The sequence below is a fragment of the Gracilinanus agilis genome, chromosome 2, assembly GCF_016433145.1.
Source record: "Gracilinanus agilis isolate LMUSP501 chromosome 2, AgileGrace, whole genome shotgun sequence".
Classification (NCBI taxonomy): domain Eukaryota; kingdom Metazoa; phylum Chordata; class Mammalia; order Didelphimorphia; family Didelphidae; genus Gracilinanus; species Gracilinanus agilis.
This window is the reverse complement of record NC_058131.1, coordinates 573,660,433-573,683,042: the sequence shown is the minus strand read 5'-3', so window position 1 is coordinate 573,683,042 and position 22,610 is coordinate 573,660,433. Positions and strand designations below refer to the sequence as shown.

The following is a 22,610-nucleotide window of genomic DNA, read 5'->3' as shown; positions in this document are numbered from 1 at the left end:
AAAAGTACAGGGAGAGACAATGTGTTGGTCCCTGTGTTTGAGAAGGCACCATAACAGATAAGGAGAATCTGTTTCATAACTACCATGGCTATTCAGCACCATTTTTAATCAAGTGCTTTATGTACCCTCTTAAAACTTGGCCTCCTCCACAATGATTCTGAAGTACAATGTCCTGATAAGGGATGGAAAAAAACCAACTCAAACTTTCCTTAAATTATGACTAGTCTGGTTCCTAACATAGGCCCATTATGGTAGAAGTACTTCTGGTAAGTAAGAAGTTGAAAGTCAAGTGTACTCAAGCATGACTATAATCAGCTTCTTCTAGAGCTTAGGTTCCTACAGACAGACCTGCCTCTTCAGGTCTGACTCAACCTGGCCACTTTCCATTGTTTGGGAATTAGCAGGCAGGAACACTTTCCCTCTTCTTTCACAAAGAAAATATGTGACAAAAGAAGCAACCTAAGATTTTTAAATGAGTTATCTCAACAACACTGACCCCTCTCATTTCCCCTTCCAAAGTCTACCAATGTGAATGATCACCCTGAGCTTCCTATATAGACACAATTACAAAGACCATCTGATAATCAGGCAGCAATAAAATAATTTTAAGGAAAGCCCAGTATCTACATGGCAACAGCAACAATTATGATAAAGAAGGCCACTTCTTGAAACTGATGTTTTATTCAAAATGACTATAGTAGCTGGCAAGACGACAGCTAAAAAAGCCCAAACAATTTGATTAGAAATAAAGCAAAGAGGCAGATGGTAGCCTTGGCACCCCAACAAGTTTTAACCAAAAATAGATAAAAAATAATCAATAAGCTTCTAGTACACAATCTGGATTTGCAGTATTTACAGCAAAAGCATTAAAAAATACACCCAAACTCCACAAATTAACATCCCCTTAAATGCAGAGGTGAAGACTTTTGGTAGCAAAAATTTTCACAATTCTTAAAATAGGAGGCTTCAAAGATATGTCTTTAAATTCAAAAGCTAAAAGTTGAACCAAAAAAGATGCCATTATACTGGCTTGGAGAGGCCACTGTCACCAGTAATGAATGCATTTATAGAATAATCGGTCCAATTTCAGAAGCCCAGTGGTGACCAGCTAACTAAAAAACAAACAAAAAACCCCCCAAACAACCACACCCCCAAACAAAGAGGCAGATTGGAAAGCCCTGATTGTACCGGAAGCTTGGCCGATAGATTCATTGTTGAGCTATGCATGGCTCAACTTATGGCTCTTCTTGACCACTGATATTAAGGCTGCCTTTTTGTACTTCAAGTTCTTCGGCACTAACCATAGAGGGATCAATGGCTGCATATTTTGTTCCATGAAACTGCAACAAATGGATCTGCAGAAAAGGAGAGAGGAACTATTTAAATGGTTGTAGTAGAAGGATCATTTTTTCAGTCTTTTTAAAAAAAGATATTTACTCATTACTACATATGATTCTACAAAAAAGTTTCCCAGGGTTCCAGATTTATACCTTATAATTAAAGTATTCAATGAGCAAAGTTGCTTTCCAAATATCAGAAAATCTATTCAGGACAACTTGTTTCCTCAAAACAATCGATGCTTCCAATTGCTGGCTTCCATTGCCACCTTAGGGATGCGTTAAAATGAGAAAAACAGCCTGATATTTCAAAAGTCCCTGAGCTGGGACTTACCTGTACATAAAGGTTCACCTCAGCACTTCTGCAAAGGTAAGGAAAATTGCCTCCAGTTTTAAGATGTGCTCTTCTAGCATTGGGGTATAATTTGTACATTTCTTCTTTAGCTTCAGTTGAAAGGGCACTCTGGTCAAATACCTTGGAGAAAAGTTAAAAAAAAAAAAACCAGTGGTATTTAAAGAGATCTTTTCAAATGAAGGGAAAATGGGACACTGCAGTTTTGCTTCAGAAGCATTTTACATTCCAGACAATCTGGCCTACAAGTTTCATGTGCCATTCCCCATATAAGACATTCCACTTCCAGCTTTTTTATAGGTTTTCCTCTATGTTTAAAATCTTCTCCCTCATTACATCATCTGAAATCACTAATTCCCTTCAAGTGCGATCTACTCTAAAAGATCTTTCTTCATTTCTCCAGTTATCAATTATTTTAATTTTATTATAGTTATCTCTGGTTACCATTATTTCCACCCTTCCTTTGAAATTACTCTTATTTTGTAAAAATTTTGCATTTACTCTTTTATGTACATGCTGCTTTCCAACAGTAGGATGAAAGCTTCCTGGGGGCAGGCAGGGACTAGTTTTTGTTTTTATGTCTTGCCCCCCCCCCCCCATGCTTGCTGAATGCTTAAGGTTGAGTCACTTCTTTACTCTTTTAGCTTTTTTCCCTTGGGTCAACCCTCAGTGTGTTCTAATTCTCATAAGAATAAGACATGGACTACAAACTTGGTATTTTAGTCTTGTGTAGGCAGTAAGGCTGGAACCAGAGGATCATAAAAGGCCATCAACTCAAATTTTCTTATTGATGATGAATCCCTTTTACACTTATAAGAAGCTATCTCTTTTCAGACACGGAAGACTTCACTTCATTCTCAGACAATTCTAATTAGAGCAAAGTTAAAAAGAAATTTTTTTTCTTACACAGAATCCATCGCCTTGTAACTTCCATCCATTGTTCCTATTTCTCTTTAAGAGTTATAAAGAGAACTCAATTGACCTCAAATATCAGGAAGTTAAGTGCACCTCTGACTCAGAAATTTCATTGCTAACCACATATATTTTAAGGAGGTAGTGATAAAGAAAAAGTCCCATGTGCATCTGAGATATTTATAGTGGCACTTTTTGTGGTAGTAAAGAAGTAAAAACAAAGTGGATAATAGCTATAAAATTTTGGTACAACGTAACCAAAAAATAATTGAATTGAATACTTCAAAATTATAATGATTAAGTTTGGCCCCCCCAAAAAAGAGAAAGACAGACGTCACCTCCCAGCTTTCTTACAAAGGTCAGGGACCAAGGGTAGGCCTTTTTTTGACATGTTGATTTTCTTTTTTACTTTCCAATCCTTTTATTATAAGAGATGGTTCTCAAGGTAAGAATTTAGAGAAGACTAAAGTGGAAAATGAGAATTATATAAAAACACAGTATCAGTAAAAATGTATTTTTAAAAAGTAAGATACAGTTGCTAGGTACAGAATAAAAAGCCAAATTATCCATTTTATCTTGTGTGATCCTCTCTAAACAAACTATTAGCCATTGATATTCCAGCTCCTGATTCTATGAATTTGCACAAGTTGTAAGGCAAGCACTTCCCCATCTTATCTCTGGCTCTCAAAATCCTTATCTTAATTCAAGGCTCAAATCCAATGCCATTTTTTCCTTTGAGCTTCCTGGCTACCAGTTTTCTCTCTATTCAATTTTCCTTGAACTCTCCTTACTTGGGTTCTTGTAGTATCCCTGGATCCCCTTTTCTCTCCCCTGGAAACAAAATAAATGGCTTGATGGCTAGAGAGTTTTTTGTTTTTGACTCAGTGCCCCTAGTTTGTAGCATTGTGTCTTCAACATAATAGGATCTTAACTGTTTGTTTAATTGAATTATGGAGAGAAAACTGATCTGATTCTGAGCTTTTGAATTCATTGCTAGGAAGGATAACTAGATCCTCAATATATATGAGGAAGTATGGAGGCAGGGCACGCAGGTTTAGGGGAGGGGAAAATAAGCTCTGTTTTGGACATGTTGAGTTTGAGATACCAGTGGGCAGGAATACTTCATAGGCAGTAGCAATTTGGGTTTGGAGTTCAGAGGAGAAATTAGGGCTGTAATAAAGATTTAGGAAATGTCTGCATGTAGGTCATTAAATATTCATGGGAGCTAAGGAGAACAAAAAGAGTACCTTGGGAGAATATTCACATTATAAGGTAGGAAAGAGATGATGACTTAGGAAAGGAAGTGGTTAGACAGGTAATAAGAGAAGGCTGCAGTGCTATGGAAACCAGAGAAATTACTCTGCTATGTCCAGAGGGAAGGGATGGCCAATCACATGTAAAGCTGCAGAGAGGTCAAGGAAGATGAGGACCAAGAAAAGGCTACTGGAGATCATGGGTTATCTCAGAAAAAGCAATTTTAATCACTGGTAAAAGTCTAGAAACCAGATTACAGGGACTGGTGAGAAACTGGAATCAGTGAGAATAGATGACTTTCTCCTAGGAATGTGGGTGTCAAGGGGGTAAAAAGGATAGTGGTTTCAGAGGACTGCAGGGTATGTAGGTAGAGAGGAAGGAATTAGAAGATAAAGAGAAGAAAAGAAAAGAGAAAGAAATGGCAAACCACTCTTTGCCAAGAAAACCTGCAAAGAAAATCACAAAGAATCGGACAGGATTGAAAACAAGTGAACAACAACAATGATCAAAGATTCAAGCTCCAAGAAGATATTAAAGGGATGGGACCAATGGCATAAGCAGAGGGGCAGGCCTTGGTGAAGAGAAAGGTCACCACTTCCTCAGAGTCTAGAGCAAATTCAGAAAGAATTCGCAGCTTTGAGGCAAAGAGAGAGAGAGAGAGAAAAAAAAGGAAGTGCCTGATGGATGGTTTCTATCTTATGAATAAAGAAGTGAGCTGCTTTGCTAAGAGAAGGGATGGGGTGGCCTAAAGTCTTGAGTTAGGAAGAAAACTGTTTCAAACAGTACTCCCCCACCCCCAGCCAGGGACTGTGACGGAAAGTCAATCAGAGAAGAATAAAGGGATTATTGTGCAGCAGTGAAGGTTCAGTCAAGGTTAGATGACATAAATCTGTAGAACAGTCAGTCAGCTGAATAACTATGACTTCCACAAGCCCTGTTCAGCAGCATTTAAGTAGAAGCACAGAATAGGGCCAGTGAGTAGAGCCTTCAGTTGGTGTTTGGCAAGCCTGCCAACAGGACAAGGAAAGGGATGCAAGGACAGTATATAGATGAAGAGGTTAACTATAGGATTATGTCTGTGAAGGGAAGAAAATAAGACTTCCCTTCCCAAATAAGGCTGAGTTCATAGCCTAGAGAAAAGGGAGGGATACGAGTAATAGAGGTCATGATGAGAATAAAGAATGGATGTAGGAGACAGGCAGCAGATACAAAGGAAGAATAGAAGGTTATAATCAGAGAGGGGATGTTTAGGATTCTTAATCTGAATTACGAAGGAAGCACAGATTTGAGTTGTGGTAGGATCCAAGGTGGTGAGATCTCTGGAGGTAGCTAAGATACAATGAAAACATAGGTAAAGATGGTTGAGGATTTATTGAAGAAATAAATAATTTGATCCATTTCCAATATTTTATATATTTGAAGATAGTTATCATATCTTCCTTAAGTTTTTTATCCAGTATAAATAGCTCTTCAACTGATTCTTATAAAATGTGGTTTCTGAATCCTCTCCATTTTAGTCCTCCTTCTATTTGACAATCGTTCAGAGATACCAAACCTTAAGTTATCTCATGTCTTATAGCAATCATCAAATAGTATGGACAAGAATATCCTAGATGTGGTCTGAACAGAGCATAGTGAGACTGTCAGCACCATCATTCTGGACAATTGGCCACTATACTACTACACCAATTAATTTCACCATAATCCTAAAGTTCAAAAAGAATGAGCAATTGTAGCAGTTGGGTAGCTCAGTGGAGAGAAAGCCAGGCCTGGAGTCAGGAGTACCTGGGGTCAAATCTGGCCTCAGACATTTCCAAGTTGTGTGATCACAGACAAAGTACTTGACCCCGTTTGCCTAGCCTGTGCTCTTCTGTCTTAAGAGTTGTTACTAGGACAGAAAATAAGGGTTGAAAAAGAAAAAAAAAAAGAACAATGTAGGTATCCAAAACCCTGTGCTTACTATAAGACCATCATGAAAACTGCCAACTACCAGAGGACTAATGAGTGTTCTAGTCACCTATGATCAATGGTTTGACCCTGTTGCTTATATAGCTAGAGTATAGTCTAGAGCCATGGTGGCCAACCTATGGCATGTGTGCCAGAGGGGGTACTCAGAGACCCCTCTGTGGGTATGCATGCCATCACCCCAGCACAGTTTTCCAGGGTTCATTACTAGAAAGCCAGAGGGACCCGGGGCCAGGCTGCTCCCCTCCCCCTCTCCATGCATGCCTGAGGACATTTCTCACATCACCAGCCTCTCTAAAAGGTTTGTCATCACTGGCCTTGTCCTATCTTGTCCTATCTTGTCCTTCCTTCCTTCCTTCTTTTCTTCCTTCCTTCCTTTCTTTCCTTCTTTCTTTCTTTCTTTTTTAAAATACTCACCTTCTGCCTTAGAATTGGTGACTCTGGGAAAGTCAACTAATCCCAATTGCCTAGCCCTTATTACTCTTCTGCTTTAGAGCCAGTAATTCTAAGGCAGAATGTAAGGGTTTAAAATAAATAGAAAATAAAAATAAATGAAGGTAAAGTATCTACTTTAATTTACAAGAAGAAAACTTACGTCCATAATAGTCACAGGAATGTCCCGAATTTTATGAGGTTCCACATAAGAATTCTGACAATTCAAGGTAAGCCTTGAAGCCAGCTCACTTTGACCCAAACTTTCTAACTAAGGGAGAAAAGAAAGGTTAAGATTTATTTTTTAGCTAAAATTTAAATCAACAGAAAAAGTCAGTGCTTCTACTGGCATGTCACCCAGAGGGTGACAAATATCACTGATGAGGAAACATGCTCAACTTGAGAGAAAAAGAATTGGGCTCTTGGTCACCTGCACAAAGCCACCCAGTCTTTATTTTCTCCCCATCCTGGTGATGATTCTATAATATTTTTAATAAATTGCATTAGGCATTTGACAGTTTTCAACTTTCATCAAGGCTCATCTTCCTCAGTTCAAACCTGTGTGATTCTGAGCAAATCACTCTACCCTATTAGCCTCAGTTTTCTCATTTGTAAAATAATCTAGAGGAGGAAATAGCAAACCATTCCAGTCTCTTTGCCAAGAAAATCCCAAGTGGGGTTATGAAGAGTCAGACTGAAATGACTCAATAATAACAATCTACTTGATGAGCATTTAACGAAGCAGAAGAACACAAAATGACAGGCCTATGAACTCATACCATTCCATAAGAATACAAAAAAAGAACTGAGACTAAGCAAAATGCTACATAATGCTTTAAAGGATCAGCATCGCTCAGGATGAAGGTCCATGATTGTGGTGCTATCTACTATAGATTGCAGTAGGGCACAATGAAAAATCCTGCATGGCAATTACTCTTAATGCCTGACTCACTGCGGCCTCCCTCATACTCTATGAAAACTATTGGCACCCCTTCCTCTTTCCTCTTTCTTCTCTCCTCCTCACCCAATAGGAGAATCCTGTCTTCTATGCATTGAAAGCTATTGTAAATGAAAATCAAAAAATGTTCAAAAGACTACGTGCATCCAAAGGAAGCAACCCAGAGAATATCAACTGAACTTTAAAATTATTTAGGGACCTAAACTTCTTTCATTGAAATTCAATGTAATGATATTTCTTGAAATTTACCACTGGCCAGGTTTCTGGACCGCAGACTAGTTAGTAATGACAAAAGAGGTGATAATTAGGCCTGGAATAACAGGAGACTAAAAAGTATGGAATGAGAGACAGACTTCACAAATAAGGAGTCTTGGGCAATTCAGTAATACCTAATGAGATATAAGAAAAAGTTAATGCTTAATAATCACCTCTTACGTACATTAGAACAAAAAACAAAAAAAATGCTCCCCTGATATCCAGCTTTACGAACACAGCACAGGCAAAGAGGAACATTCTATAGCAGTGGTTCCCAAACTTTTTTGGCCTACTGTCCCCTTTCCAGAAAAAATATTACTTAGTGCCCCCTGTCACATACTATCACCACCCCCTTACAGTTATTCACCGCCCCCAAATACACCTGTGGCCATCACTGTCCTGCTGGATCGCTCCCACCGCACCCATCAGGGGGTGGTGGCACCCACTTTGGGAATCACTGTTCTATAGCAAAGAACATGCACAGTGAGATACCCCTTACCCTGTCAACCATGAAATCAATGGCATCTGCCATCACAGGATCCACAGGACCAGATGAAAAGTTTCCAAGTACTATTTTCTTGAGCATAAACGCTGGCATTAACCAAAAGCTGAAATGCACAGACACAAACTAAGTATTTTGAATATCCAAGTACATACACCAATAGAATATACATTCAATCAATCAGTCAACAAGCACATATTAAGTGTATCCCATGTGCTGGGCACTGTACAAAAATGAAACAGTTCGTGCTCTCCAAGAATGTACATTCTGTTAGGAAGCCAACATTACATCAATATTTTGATGCAAGATATACAAGGTGATTTTTTAAGGGAGGCTCAGGCAGATGGGAGTATCGAGAAAGGCCACATGGAGAAGGCAGTGCTTGCCTTAAATACCCTAAAGTCCACCTCTAGTAGGCCCTTCCCCACTGCTACCATTTTCAGTATGATTAAACTATAAACAAGTCAGAAGGGATTCTTAGTTGCTTTCCAGATTTTCCTTCGTCTTCTATTTTGTGTTTTAAATACCTATTCTTCTAAGCTCTAGTTCTCAGCAGCAATGCTAAGAAGTCACAGATCTTATGGAGTTCTTTTCTCCTTTTGGATTAAGCTCAACTTTGCAGAACAAATTATTCTTGGGTATAGATCTTTTTTTTGCCTTTAGATAAACAAGTATATTATATATGCCTCTTTCTGGATCCTAAAGGATGACAGTATGCTATTTATTATTAAATTATCACATGACTATTTTGAGGAATTATGAGCAATGATTCATAACACTTTAAGCACTTGAATACTAATTTATAAAATTATAAATTCCCTAATTTTGCCAGTTGCTCCCTTTGAAAATACTAGTTGCTCTGGAAGATGGGTTAACCCTTCAGGTTGGCAGAGCACCATTAATGAAACTGCTGCTTTGAAGAAAAGGAGCCTCCTGGCCTTCTGAAATAACACATTTCCCAAAGTGAGTTGTCTGTGAATGTGAACATTTATAATTCACTAAATATCCCTCTTATGGTGTTAAACTAATTCTCTCTCACTTATGTTAAGAATCACAATGGGTACAAAATGAGTTTTGGATCATATTGAAATTGGGAAAGCCCTGGGAGGAGAACAATAACTTACATTTAAACACTGCTTTGAGGTCGACCAAGTGGTTTCCTCCCCATAATACTATGTGAGATGTCTTGCAGATATAATAATCCCCATTCCAGATTCAAGCACTAAGGTCTAGGGAAGTGAACTGACTTGCTCAGAGATCACGAAACTAGTAAGTGGCAGTGCCCAGCTTCAAAACCAGGTTCTCTGGCTCCAAGACTCTTCTTATTGTATCATTCTGTCCTGGGGCCAATGTAATCCCCTCCGATAATAACTAGGTTCATTCCTATTTGCTGTTTAATATTTAAAGATGCTATTGGGTGAGGTACTGAAAATAAAGAATGAAAATGCTGGAACAGCCTAGAGGGATATTTCAAAACATAACTGTAATATTATCTGGATTGTGAAAACTATGCCAACAGTGTTTCCTTCTATGGAAACCTTAAAACTAGACCAATTACAAAGGTATGTTTAAATCCCTGGGTATTTAAAAAAATGAGTAATTTAGCCTCACCAGCAAAAATACCACAGACTTATTAAAATAGAAGAAATAGATGAAAATGATAAAACCCAATACTGATCAGAATATAGGTGCCCACATTCTGTCAAGCAGCATTGTAAGCTAATTTACATCTTGTAAAGAGCAGCAAGGCAACATGAACCAGGAAAAGAAAAAACTACCCATCTTTTCTAACCTGATTCTTCCTGCCCTAAGGATGTAACACGAAAGGATTATCAACACCAGAAAAAAAAAAAACACAACAAAAACAAACCAAAAAAAACCCCACGTTATATAAGGATTTTGACAGAGGCAAAATATTTAACTAAAAACCTGACAACAACCTTTGGACCTTTATAATAAGCAAATGAATAGAGAAAAAAGGTCTATCTATACAATGGACACTATCTGGCTATCAGAAATGGCAAGTAGTTGAACTATGCAGGTACATGAAAATGTGTATATATAAAATGGTGTAATATATAAATGCTGCTTATAAGTGTATAAAAGTGTGCATATGTCATCAAAATTTGGAAGAGAATCTAATGTTCATTAGGGTCTTTCCCCCCCTATAAAGTTAAGTTCTTAAATGAAAAAAAAAAGTGGGGGGGACAGGAGTAAGCAGCTAGGTGGTATAGTGGATAGAGTGCTGGACCTGAAGTTAGGAAGACTCATATCATGAGTTCAAATCAGGTCTCAGATACTTCCTAGCTGTGTGACCTTGGGCAAGTGACTTAAACCCGTTTGCCTCAGTTTCCTTATTTGGCAAATGAGCTGAAAAAGGAAAGGAAAAACCACTCTAGTTTCTTTGCCAAGAAAACCCTAAAGAGTCATACAAAATAGAAATGACTAAACATCAAAAAATCAACATGACCTTGAGATAAAATTATCTTTCTTTCTTCTTCAACCCACAACAACTTCGACAGCTGTTGCTAGATGCATTTTGGTATTAAGTAGAATACTAATTTTAGTTTAACTCTCTTACCTGTTTGCTGTCCAGGTCTGGTTAAAGATAGAGGTGTCACTGAAGGAATTACAGAGGATAAGGGAATGAACTCTGGGAGATTTGTGAGTATATTCAGCAAACTTCTGCGCCAAAAAGCCTCCCAAAGAAGCCCCAAAAAGATGTACCTTAATTTGAATCAAATATAAATTACCAAAAAATAGCAGTGAAATGCCTGGAAATCCCATCCCAAATTTGATTTAAAAACAAAATTTATCAGCTGTAGCTACTCTCTGTCACTTAAGATAATCTAAACTGATATAAAATACAAGGCACTTTTTTGTTTAGATCTAAGTGTAGCTTTAAAAACAAATATCTCAGCAAGAAATGTACCAAAGTCATAACCAGGTTTAAAAGAAAACGACATGCAACACACATGCCTTGAGTTGTGATTTCTCTGGTATAGAAGTTTCTGGTCAGAAAACTCTCAACCAATACATATCATCAATTGTTCACAACTTAGTTGCCTAAGGCACTAAAAGATTAAGTGATTTGTCCACATCCTCTTAATAAAGGTAAACTAAAATTATGTAATTTAAAAATTTGGATGTACTAACTTTATCAAGTTGTAGATGGTCTAATAGTTTTCTGAATCCATCACAGAACTCAAGATGATCCCAATAAACTGGATACTGCAACTGTAGTGAAAAGAATTTTAAATATAAGTTTTTTAATGTATTAAAATAGTGAAACCTAATACATGCATATCTGGAAAATGTCTCAATATTAATAATATTTATCATTTGATAATTATTTCTTGGTGAAAATCTATAATAATGAGATTTTAACTTCTAGCTTGGTGTTGTAATTCATTTAAAAGGTCAAATTATGTTGTTTATCTCAATCCCAAATATCTGAGAAACTGTGAGGATGAGAGAATAGAACCTTTCTTTTAAAAGAAATCACCATTTTGTTCAAATCAAATTTCCTTTTAAATTAAGTTACTAGAACTGAAAACATATTTTTACATTAGGCAAAGGCCTGAAAATAAATTAGGGTTGAATCTATTTTTATGTAGCTTTCACTATTGTTTTCTTGCCACAATATATCTTTATGAAGCTTTTAAACAAAATCTTCCCTCTCTCCTTTTATAGTATTGAGTCATACTGTATAATTTTGTTCTAGTCTTTTTATCTGGGAAATTGACTGTAACATCATGGACCAGAGACTTTAATTAGTATTTTATGATGATGAAAAGAGAAGAAATGCAAGATATTAACTATAATTTCTCGGGAGTGTGCAGTTCATCTCTAAAAAGGTTTGTATGCAAATCCTGCCTGCAATGATTGGCTATTCTAAATTAATTACATTTATCTTATTTTTTTACTGATATTAGGTTGTTCTGAATCAATGAAATTTATGGCTTTTATGTAATAAATTCTACTTTTATTAATTAGATTCCACAAAGATTTAGAATTGATTTGCATGGTTGAGCAATAAAAGAAACTGCAATAGTAATGATCCAGAAATTGTTCTGAAGTTAAAACAACAACAACAAAAAAAAACTACATAATTTACTTTCTGAGCAATGAAGGAGAAAAGGTTTGAGCACAGGGTAGAGAATTCTGACCAAACATAAAGAAAGCCCAAGTCTTACTTCAAATACAATTTCCCTTTTCTGATTTATCTAATGGAATATCAAAGAAGTTGAGTCAATAGCTAAAACCCAGAGAAGTGATCTAATGTATACAACTAGCTTTTCCTGTAGGCAAATGCCAAGGAAAAAGAGAAAAATTACATCTCAGATTGGCATTCAGTAGATATAAGAAAAGTTAAGTAATTTGTACTATGGTTTTAGGACATATACATATGGTCATCTTTTTGATTTCAATTCTCCACTTGATATTGAAACTTTCTATATACTTAATCTTCCTAGTTGGAATAAAGGAGAAAAGAGGTCCAAAATTCACACAACTATATCTTCACAATTATTTTTCTTTTTCTTTTTTTTTTTTAACCCTTATTTTCCACCTTAGAATCAATACTATGTATGGGTTCCAAGGCAGAAGAGTGGTAAGGGGTAGGCAACTGGTATTAAGTGACTTGCCCAGGGTCACACGGCTAGGAAATGTCTGAGGCCAGATTTGAATCTAGGACCTCTCATCTCTAGGTCTGGCTCTCAATCCAATGGAGCTACCCAGCTGCCCTTCTTCATGATTATTTCAAACCCAACACTGATGCCCGACAATTTGAGGAATGACTGAACAAAAGTTGTGCTACAATTGTAATGGAATGACAAGCATAATGCTCTCAGAACAACCTGAAAAGACCTACATGAATTGATGCAAAGTGAAGTGAGCAGAACCAGGAGAACTGTAACAGCAATACTGTACAATAATCAATAAGAATGGCTTATTCTCAGGAATAAAATGACTCAAGACAATTTAAAAGGACTTATAATGCAAAATGCTATCCACCTCCAGAGAAAGAATTGATGATCTGAATGCAGATCAAAGCACACTTCTACTTCCCCCACCATGTTTTTGTTTGTTTTTGTTATATGAGTCTTCTTCCACAATATGGCCAACATAGAGACATGCTTTGCAAGGTCACAGAAAAGAGAGAAAATTTAGAACTTTAAATTTTGGGAAAAAATGTTAAAAATTATTGTTATATATAATTGGGGGGAAATCTTATATTAAAATGCTTTTAAAGCTCAACACTGAATTATCTCACTCTTTCGCCATTATCCAGAAAAAGTTTGAACAAAGTCATTAAGTTTAGAGAGGAGACAAATAAGCATGTCTTTGGGTCTATGATGATATGACCTAGGTTTTGTGTATATTATATTTGAATATACATCTACTTCTCTTCAACCTTGACAAGTTTTTTTACACATCTCAAAATAACTTCTCTCTTACTGAAAAACAACAGTGAAGCCTGGACTTCATTACTGGCCCAAAATGATAGCAGAAAAAGAAAAACCCAGTCCCTTGATTAAGGTCAATAATACTCACTGCTATAACTCTGTAACCCCATCCAGTTAATGCCAAAATCTGCCGAAAAAACACATCTGCAGTTCCACTTACAGGGGGAAGAAATATGAGGGGGCATCTGATACTTCTGGGGCCTGCATCATAGAGTGACCAGACTTTACTATCATCATCATCTACAATAATCTGAAAAAAAAAAGTTGAAAAATATGAAGACTCTTGTAATGAACTTGCTTTTTAAATTGCTCTTATTTTATAGAAGCAGAACTTCACTGACAATATTAATATCATTGTCTTGTTAAAAGGTACAACTAGGGGATCCAAACCTTAAAGACAAATTCTCAATTTGTAATAGTTGTATTGATGTCTTTTGTTTTCTTCAGTGTTAATGTTGATAACTGAATTGTAGAAGATGGCTTTGCATTCCTCCAAAGAAGAATGTTATCCTTTAGTACTGTTAATGTTATCCAAATTCCATTTCCGTAAAGGCAATATGAAAGAATCAATTTTTAAAAATTGAATATGAACATCAATTCTGTAGCAAATGAAGGCTGGGTGGCTCTTTATGTGTAGTTATGTTTTTGGGGGGAAGAAAGGAGGAAGACAGAAATTGCAGAATCCTTTACTGCTTTCAGTGTTGGGGTTAGTTTAGAGTTGGTAGCCAGAAAAATGGTCACTACCATCACTATGGGCCTCTATTGTAAAAATAGGCAGTTAACAGTTGGAGGAAAAGCCCAAGAAAAAATTTAATTGAATATAATGATGATCAGAAGCTGTTTGAAATTTGTTCCTGGGAGAATCTCAGGGAGAGAAAAGGCTGCTAATAGAAATGAACCACAGAGAGGAAGATGTGTTTCAAAGGAGAGGGAGGAGGGATAAACATTTGTGATCTTGTGGCTTTCTCCCCAGAGGACCAAATAAAGCAGCAACATTAGTCTGGAATTACAAATAGTCATTTATAAATTTAAAATCAGGTGGTGGTAGATTGTTTGAAGGAGGGTACTTGCACTAATCATAATTCTGCTCTTCGTTTCCTTTTTCTGCTCTATATTTTGGCCCTGTCACCTTGAAAAAATGCATGAATGGCTTTCATGGAGCCTCTGGGTGAGCCTGGCCAGGAATCCCCTCTATAACACCCCTGACAAGTGGTCCTTCAGTTTCTTCTTGAAGAACTCCTTTGTCAGTGGAAATAAAATTTTAATTTTGCCTTTATAATTTAAAAAATAATTCAGAGCAATGTGAAATTTCCTGAGGGCCAGAGCAACATCAATTGACCAAAAGTATCAGCTGAACCTGGTGCCAGCAAAACAAAGGAAAAGCCCATGGCAGAGAGAAAGGTCACACCACGCCAGACTAGGATGAGCCAGCTTCCCCAGGCTTTGCCCCTGACCCACAAAGACAGTCACTGTACTGAATGGGATTATGGATATTGTACTGGAGCTTTCACTCACATGGTCACATCCTTTCCTGACCTCTAGCAGTTTTTAGAATAACCTCCTGTTCTCTTCTTTAACTGAAAATGGTTGTTTCAAGGGGCTTACAGGGCAAACATACCAATATAGTCTTAAAGTTAAGGCTCTTGAAGCATGCACTCTAGAACATCTAGGAGAGTTTTTCCGAGGACACAAGTTTAGGGGAAATAAAACAAAATAGTATGCATTAATGTAAAAAATAAAAACGAACATTTTTCAAATAACTTGCTTTGTCCCATAACTATTTAAAATTCAGTTTCACTTCACCTTTCTAGGAGATCCTTGGAAGGAAACAATAGAAAAAAATGCTAGAGAAAAAGAGAACTGGAGGTGTTCATATTATCTTCTGAAATTAGACAAACTTGTCATGAGCTCTATACTAAGTGTTCTGGTAAATGGAGATAATTATACCATGAATTCTAGCATGTCACACATAGCAAATATTAACAAATGTTTACTGAATTGAATACTTTTATGGAATTCCTAAAATATTTAATTCAGTTCAAGAAACATTTATTAAAGCATCTACTATGTACCCTTAGCAAGGATCTGGCAATACAAAAATGAAAGCCTCTTTTCAGAGTGAGAAAACACTTTGAATTGAGAAAATCAAAGAATACTTCAAGAAGGAAGTAGTACCTGAGCTAAGCCTTGAAGAAAAAGAAGCATTCTGAAAAGAAGGGATAGGAAGAGGTGAATTCTGGGCATGAGTAATGAATGTACTGAGGTATATGTAGGTTTGAATGTACTGAGACAAAAGAGTCAAGGACCAGATCAGGAGACAGTTAATGGTTTAGGTTGGCTGGCAAAATGCAACATATGAAGAGTTATACAGCCCAAGAAAAGCCTGGAAAGGTATACTGGATCCAGATTATGAGAGGCTTTAAATGTTAGGCTAAAGAGTTGCATTTTATGAACAACAGGAAGTCACTAAAGGAAGCACTAGGTTTCATATCTTCCACTTTTACACAGACTTAGAGAAAATACTGGTGGTGACTTTTGAAAAGTTGTTGGCCACAGTTCTGAATTGTTTTTCTTCTACTGAGCTCAAGGGAAGTCTGTTGGGCAAGAAATAGGATGTACACATACACTGATCTTCAAAGAGTGAAGGGGGAAGGACAGAAGAAGGAACATTAGGGAAAGTTGGGAAATCAGCAGTTTGAACACATTTAAGGAAGAGAGAGAGTGCCTTGCCTCATGCCAATGAAACTTGGAAGCTGATGAATTTGAGAAACGTGCTTCAATTTTGTTATGGAAAATTATTTTGCAATTACTATAAGCTTGTGTCATCTTTACTATTTGATTTGACAAAAACGTGAATATTATTTTTAATATTAAAAAGGTACATCATATATATGCACAATAAAAAAATCTTAAGCACATATTTTGGCACCTCTGTGAAGGGTTCAACTTTAATGATACTTTGTAACTAGAGGCCCTTTTCTCCAACATGATTGCCAAAGTTTTTTAAAGATTATTTTGGGGACCTGAAGTCAATACCCAAAATTTTAAAAAAGAGTTTGAGGCTTTTAATCATCATAGTTAAAGATCTTCCAAAAGATGAATACATGGTTGTAGGGGGGTGCCAGATGACACCCAGTTTTGCTGACAACCTGCTTTATAGTGAGAAAATGTACCATATATGTAAACAGGAGGCAGTCTGATGATGACCCATGTTTCTTATTAAAAAAAAACATAGCAGTACACAAGCAATAATTTAAAATAACCAAATTCTATTTGCAAAAACATATATTCTGATTAGAGGAGCATGAGTACAACAAGAACTTACTACCCAAAAAATAAGTTTAGAAAATTAGTTACCTGTACTTTCAATCTTGAATTACTCTCAAAATATAACCACACTTCACAGATTATGTAATCTTTCTACTGAACAATAGGCCACAGTCCTTAGCATGCTAACTGGCATAGTATCTAGACCACAAAAAAAAAAAAAGAAAAAGGAAAAAAAAAGGCCAAACCAGGACTTGGTAAAAGAGTTCAATCCAATAATTATTAAATGCCTACTACATACAGAGCATCACACTAGGCACTAGGAAGAGGGGGAGAAGATACAAAAGAGATATATCAAAACCACACGTACCTTTTTAAGGGGAACTGTACTCCTAAACCAGTTATAATCAGGAGAGACTTTAATCTCTCCCATGATTTGCTGAAACAGTGGTTAACTCTGAAATGAAAACATGTGATGTTTTATACCAAGAATTCATGTTTATTCAAAAACTAAACACAAAAGCTATTACTATTCACATAAATAATGTTTTAGCAAGGGGATATAAGCTATTCTACATTATTAATATACTTCTTTTGCATACTGTTTTCTAATGCCACAATATCATAAAAATGTTAGAGATGGAAGATGCCTTGGGAATCATCTAGTCATATAATTTCCAACTAAAAAGGATCTTAGAGATCTCATCTACTCCAACTTCCATATTTTACAGCTAAGGAAAAAGAAGCTCCAAGGGGTTCAGTAATTTTTGCTTAAGATCATACAATTAATTAGTGGCAAAACTTGGGCTAGAATCCAGTCTCCTGACTTCCAGGCACCACGCTAACTTTCTAGTTTTAATAATTCAGTATAAGGTATGCATTTGAGAAAAATATTTTAATAGATATTTAACTATGAGATTGTCTTAATTGGCGACAAAAGAAAGGGCTATCATAATGCCACTTTTCAATAGAGTGCTCAGATCAGAGGTGTCCAAATCCTGGTCTGTATAGTCAGATATAATCCTCTAGAGTTTCATGAGAAACATATCATAAACTCAGAGACAGAAAGGCTGGTGACCTACTTCAACACCTGCATTTTAAGGATGAGGAAAATGAGAACCAGAGGCTTGCATAAGGTAACACAGTAATAGTGCCAAAGGCAGCATCAAACCTAGATCCTCTGATATTGAATCCTCCTAAATATGGGGAAAAGTGTTATTATAAACCACTGTCTCGCCTTCTTCAAGAAGTCTTTCCCAGTCCTTAACATTTAGTGCCATCCCTCTGAGACTACCTCCAATTTATCTGTAATATCATTTGTACATAGTTGCTACATAGTCGCCCCCATTAGACTTGTCTGCTCCTAAAGAGCAGGGGCTATTTTTTGTCTTTCTTTGCATCCTCAGGGCTCAATAAAATATCTAGTAAATGATAAGCACTTCATAAATGCTAGCTGACTGGAAGTCAGTTATGATTAAAAGTCATACAACACATTCTGAGAGGCCAAACATGACCTCAGAAGAGAACCATGAGCATACTACCAAACTAGCAAAAAAGAAATGCCATTTAAAATTGTGTTAGGCAGTAATAGCAATACTGTGGAATGATCAAATGTGGCAGACTTAGCTACTATAAGCAATACAATGATCCAGAACAATTCTGAGGAACTTATGAAAAAAAAATGCTCTCCACCCCCAGAGAAAGAAATGTTGGAGTAGGAATGCAAATGAAAACATGTGATTTTTCATCTGTTTATTTGGGTATATTTTTTTAGGGGGGGTGATTCTATAAGAGTATTCACTTACAAAAATGAACAATATGGAAATGTTTTGTGTGATAATACATGTATAACCCAGATTGAATTGCTTGCCAGCTCTGGGAGGGGGGAGGGAAGAAAGAAGGGAGACAATTTGGATCATATAACTTCAGAAAACGTATGTTATTATGTGTAATTGGCACACGCAAAAAAAGTTAACATTGGAAAGAAGTTTTTGTGTGTGTTAGGGCAGGTAAGTGGCCCAGTGGATAGAGCAACAGGCCTGGAGACAGGAGAACCTGGGTTCAAATCTGGCCTCAGACAATTCTTACATTTGTGAACCCCGGGCAAGTCACTTAATAATCCCAATTGCCCATCCCTTACCACTCTTCTGCCTTGGAACTAATACTCAGTATCAATTCTAAGATAGAAAGTAAGGATTCAAATAAACAAAATTTTTAATTCTGTGTACTTTTTTTTCACCAAAGAAGTTCTACTTTGATGCCTCATCATCTCCAAAATCATGAAAGGGTAGTGTAATCTCAGACAGGTACTACTGAGCTGGAATGATTTAGTAGAGGTCTGGTGAAAGGCTCTGACTGTCATCAGCAGGACAAGCCTAGCTAAATTCAGTGAGGTTCATCGCCAAAAGGTGGTCAACCATTTTTTGGCCAAAGAAATTCATCAAAACCATCTTCACTAAAGCATGGAATGGTTGTAATCTATTTTGGTAGAGAGAATAATCCCACCAATAAAATTGCAGACTTTATGAAGAATTGAAATAAATCTGTACCAGTGAGTCTGGCTTTACAGCTATATGACCTGGGTAACATCACACCTCTTTAGGGGTCAGTTTTCCCATGTGTAATATAAGGTGAGACTACATGATTTCTAAGGTTCCTTCTACCTCTACTACTCTATGATATTTGATCAGTTTAACCAGCCTTTACTTAAGATAATAGTCTTCATTGGTTCACAATGAAACCTGAAAATAGTGGTCTTAAGTTATTAACAAAAACTTCTACCATGTTCATCAGCTGGAGGAAGTTACATGTAGAATCATATGAAGCCTTAAGTTTAGTCTTAATGCCTACACAACTATTGTAACCCAATACTCAAAGAGAGTTCACAAATAACTTATTTTCCTTTACTGTGCTCTCCAACTCCATGATCAGCTAAGAACTTGGGAACAGAGACCTGGCAAATTCTGGCCTGTAAGGAACCTAGATCTGGGAAACTTCAAATATAGGTGGAAATCCTTCCTAATAAATCTGTAATCACAAAGTGGTCTAAGCCTGAACTGCCTTAAAAAAACAAACAGGGCACCAGAGCCGTTTGTTTCCACAAATTCTATGTAATGTCAGATTACACAATATTACTTTAGGGTTCTACCAACCAACTGAATGTGACTCAAAGGCATTTAAGACTAGATATTGCTACATTAACATTTCATTCATAAACCAGACACTTCAAAGATTACCATTCTCAATTTGAATGAAAGGAGTATTTTAAAAGGAAATCAAACAGCACAGGATCTTAAAAATTATGCAAAAATTCAAAAAACCCAGAGATTATCTCATGCAAAAAGTGGCCATTAAAAATCTGTATTAAGCAGAAGAAATTTCATTCTTTTTGGCATCATTTCTAATTTTCTTTTTATTTTAAACCCTTACCTTCTACTTAAAAATGATATTAAATATCAGTTCCAAGGCAGAAGAGAAGTAAAGTAATTGGGATTAAGTGACTTTGTCCAGGGTCGAAATACTAGGAAGTATCTGAAGTCATGTGTAAACCTAGGGCATCGTGACTCCAAACCTGACTTTCTATCCAATGAGCCACATACCCACCCCATTTCTAATTTTCCTTAATTATGAACATTTATAGGTGAAAAAAACTCATCCCCTATCTCCAGCTATGACCTTTATCCTTTGGGCTAGTTGTTTCTTCAATTTAAGGCATCTTCACTCTCTTTGACGAATTAGGAATATTTTTACCTGGATAGACTTAAACTGCCATTTAAAAAAAAAATCTGCCTAGTTTACAATGAATTTAAAGTTCCATTGTCTTTTATGAGAAGGCAATCAATGTTCTAATATTGCTTAGGAATGGAAAACTACTTATCAAATTTATAAAACTGATTTTAAGTAAAAAGACAATAAATAAATCAACTTTCCTAATGACCAAACTAAAATCAAAACAAACTCATTAAGTTTAGAACTGCAAAGTACAAAACAATAAAAATGAAAGAGATATATTTATCCACAGACATTATACCCACCCTTCACTTGTTCCCCCAGCAAATCATCCTAATTATACATATACACATATATATTTATCATTATAAGCAAAAAAAGGTTTCTTACCAATATTTCTCAGTATTGTAGAAAAAATTAGTTCATTTTGTAACTTCAGACTCTCTAGACTTAATGATTCTCCTCACTGGAATTAAATTACTACTCAAGATAAATGATGTTTAACACTGTGCTGGTTTGGCAGTATATGAAAGGCAAAAGAGATACCAAGTGTTGACTGAGCAAGTGACTGCTTAGTGAAAAAGCCCCACAGCTGGGAGGGGGAAACAGCTGGGTGCTACCAATGTGAAAAAGTAAAGTTGGTTCTCATAGATCTCTTTCCTCCTTTTAGAGGGGGATTAAATTTTTCAATTCACTGGAGGAATAAACTATGAGGCAATTAAGACTTAACAGACTGACCAAGCTGGCTAGCATTAATCAGCAAAGGGCACAAATCACCAAAAAAAAATTTTTTTTTTAAGAAGAAAAAAATTCTTTCACATTTTAGCAAGGAAAGGAATGCATTTCTAGCCCTAAATGTACTCAGAAGAGTTTCTTTTATGGTGCAAACATCAAAGCGTATGTTTTATCTTAGATTCCTCAACTAGCTACCCCTTAACAAAATTTGGCATTTGTCAAAGATTTCAAGATGATGAGCACCTGTTTCATGGGAATCCAAATAATGGTTACCAGTTTACTATGTGCAGTGAAATGTCACTTTCCTCATTTAAAGTAAGTCCCTTATCCTAATCTATAGTCTCTTTATGCCTAGACATAATGAATAAAGGCTGCATGTGTAATTAACAATAACAGCAATAATCATATTAATAAAAGAGTCTCATTGCTTCTGCTCTAACACAGGGACACCAGCCAATCTAACTGGACTAATGCAAATGGGTCAGCTATCCTACCCTGGGTCACAGTCAGGGAATATTTCCCCCAACTTTTCAATAAATCCATTTTAATATTTACCAAAACGAATAGCCAGAAAACTGACTACCTTAAATTTCTTCTGCAGCAATTTAAGGCCATTTCCTCTTGCTCTCTGGCTCACTGGAGATAGAGAACAGATGGTGTAACGACCTCAGAGACTTTGGAAACAGTTATTAGGTTCCTTTTCAATGTTATTAGGATCACTTGACTTCTGTGCCTTACAAAAGTAAGAAGTCCCCAAACAGTTGCAAATTAGCAACATAAAACGCATAGTATGGCCACTAAAGACTTTTTTGAAAAAAAATTGTATTAAAAATTCTGGGTGCTTTTTAAATAGTCTATTTCTGCTGTATGAGTCGTTTCCCATCTCCAAGAGACACCCCATAGCACGAGCCCAGCTTGACTAAGGGGTAGAAGATACTGAAAGTTGGGGCGGGGAGGGAGATGATTTCGATTAGAACCAGTGTCCCTGCTGACAGGGTGATGGTATTTCCAGCCTGCGAGTCCCTGGAAACAAATACCAGACCAAAGGGAAAGATAACCCGCACTCATATACCCCCAAGCTACACAAGCATCCAACCGTGTAGACACACCTGCAGACTCTCCGGGGTAGAGGCGGGGGGAACGGGACGTGTCTAAATCCACAGGATCTACATACAGAATCATGTGAGGGAATCAGGTTTTTGTTCGTTGGATCAGGACCTGTGAAATTCCTGCTAACAATGCAGTCCAGCAGCTTGGACTTAGAGAGTTGCTGGGGGCTAAGTGACGTGCCCTGGGTCCCAAAGCCAGTAGGTGTCAGAAGCGGGACTCGAACCGAGCTCCTCCGAACTCCAGGGCCGGTAGACTCGCACTAAAGATACGGCCTCACGTGCCTGCCCCATCTGTATGAAGTCCTCCCCCCCTCCAAAGGGGTTCAGGAACCAGG

The 22,610-nt window shown here is 36.8% G+C and overlaps 1 protein-coding gene across 1 annotated transcript in view; it reads right to left on the bottom strand.

Moving 5' to 3' along the window:
- Positions 1–662: 662 nt before the first annotated feature.
- SPG21 (SPG21 abhydrolase domain containing, maspardin) overlaps positions 663–22,610 on the bottom strand; it is a 27,073-nt gene continuing 5,125 nt past the window's right edge. Inside the window, exons 2-9 of the mRNA XM_044662424.1 lie at positions 17,073–17,159; positions 13,524–13,685; positions 11,124–11,204; positions 10,549–10,694; positions 7,965–8,073; positions 6,416–6,523; positions 1,672–1,812; positions 663–1,355 (exon numbers count right to left, since the gene is read on the bottom strand). Coding sequence (XP_044518359.1) covers positions 1,236–1,355; positions 1,672–1,812; positions 6,416–6,523; positions 7,965–8,073; positions 10,549–10,694; positions 11,124–11,204; positions 13,524–13,685; positions 17,073–17,135 — 930 coding nt within the window. The 5' untranslated portion in view covers positions 17,136–17,159 and the 3' untranslated portion in view covers positions 663–1,235. The remainder of the gene's footprint in view (positions 1,356–1,671; positions 1,813–6,415; positions 6,524–7,964; positions 8,074–10,548; positions 10,695–11,123; positions 11,205–13,523; positions 13,686–17,072; positions 17,160–22,610) is intronic.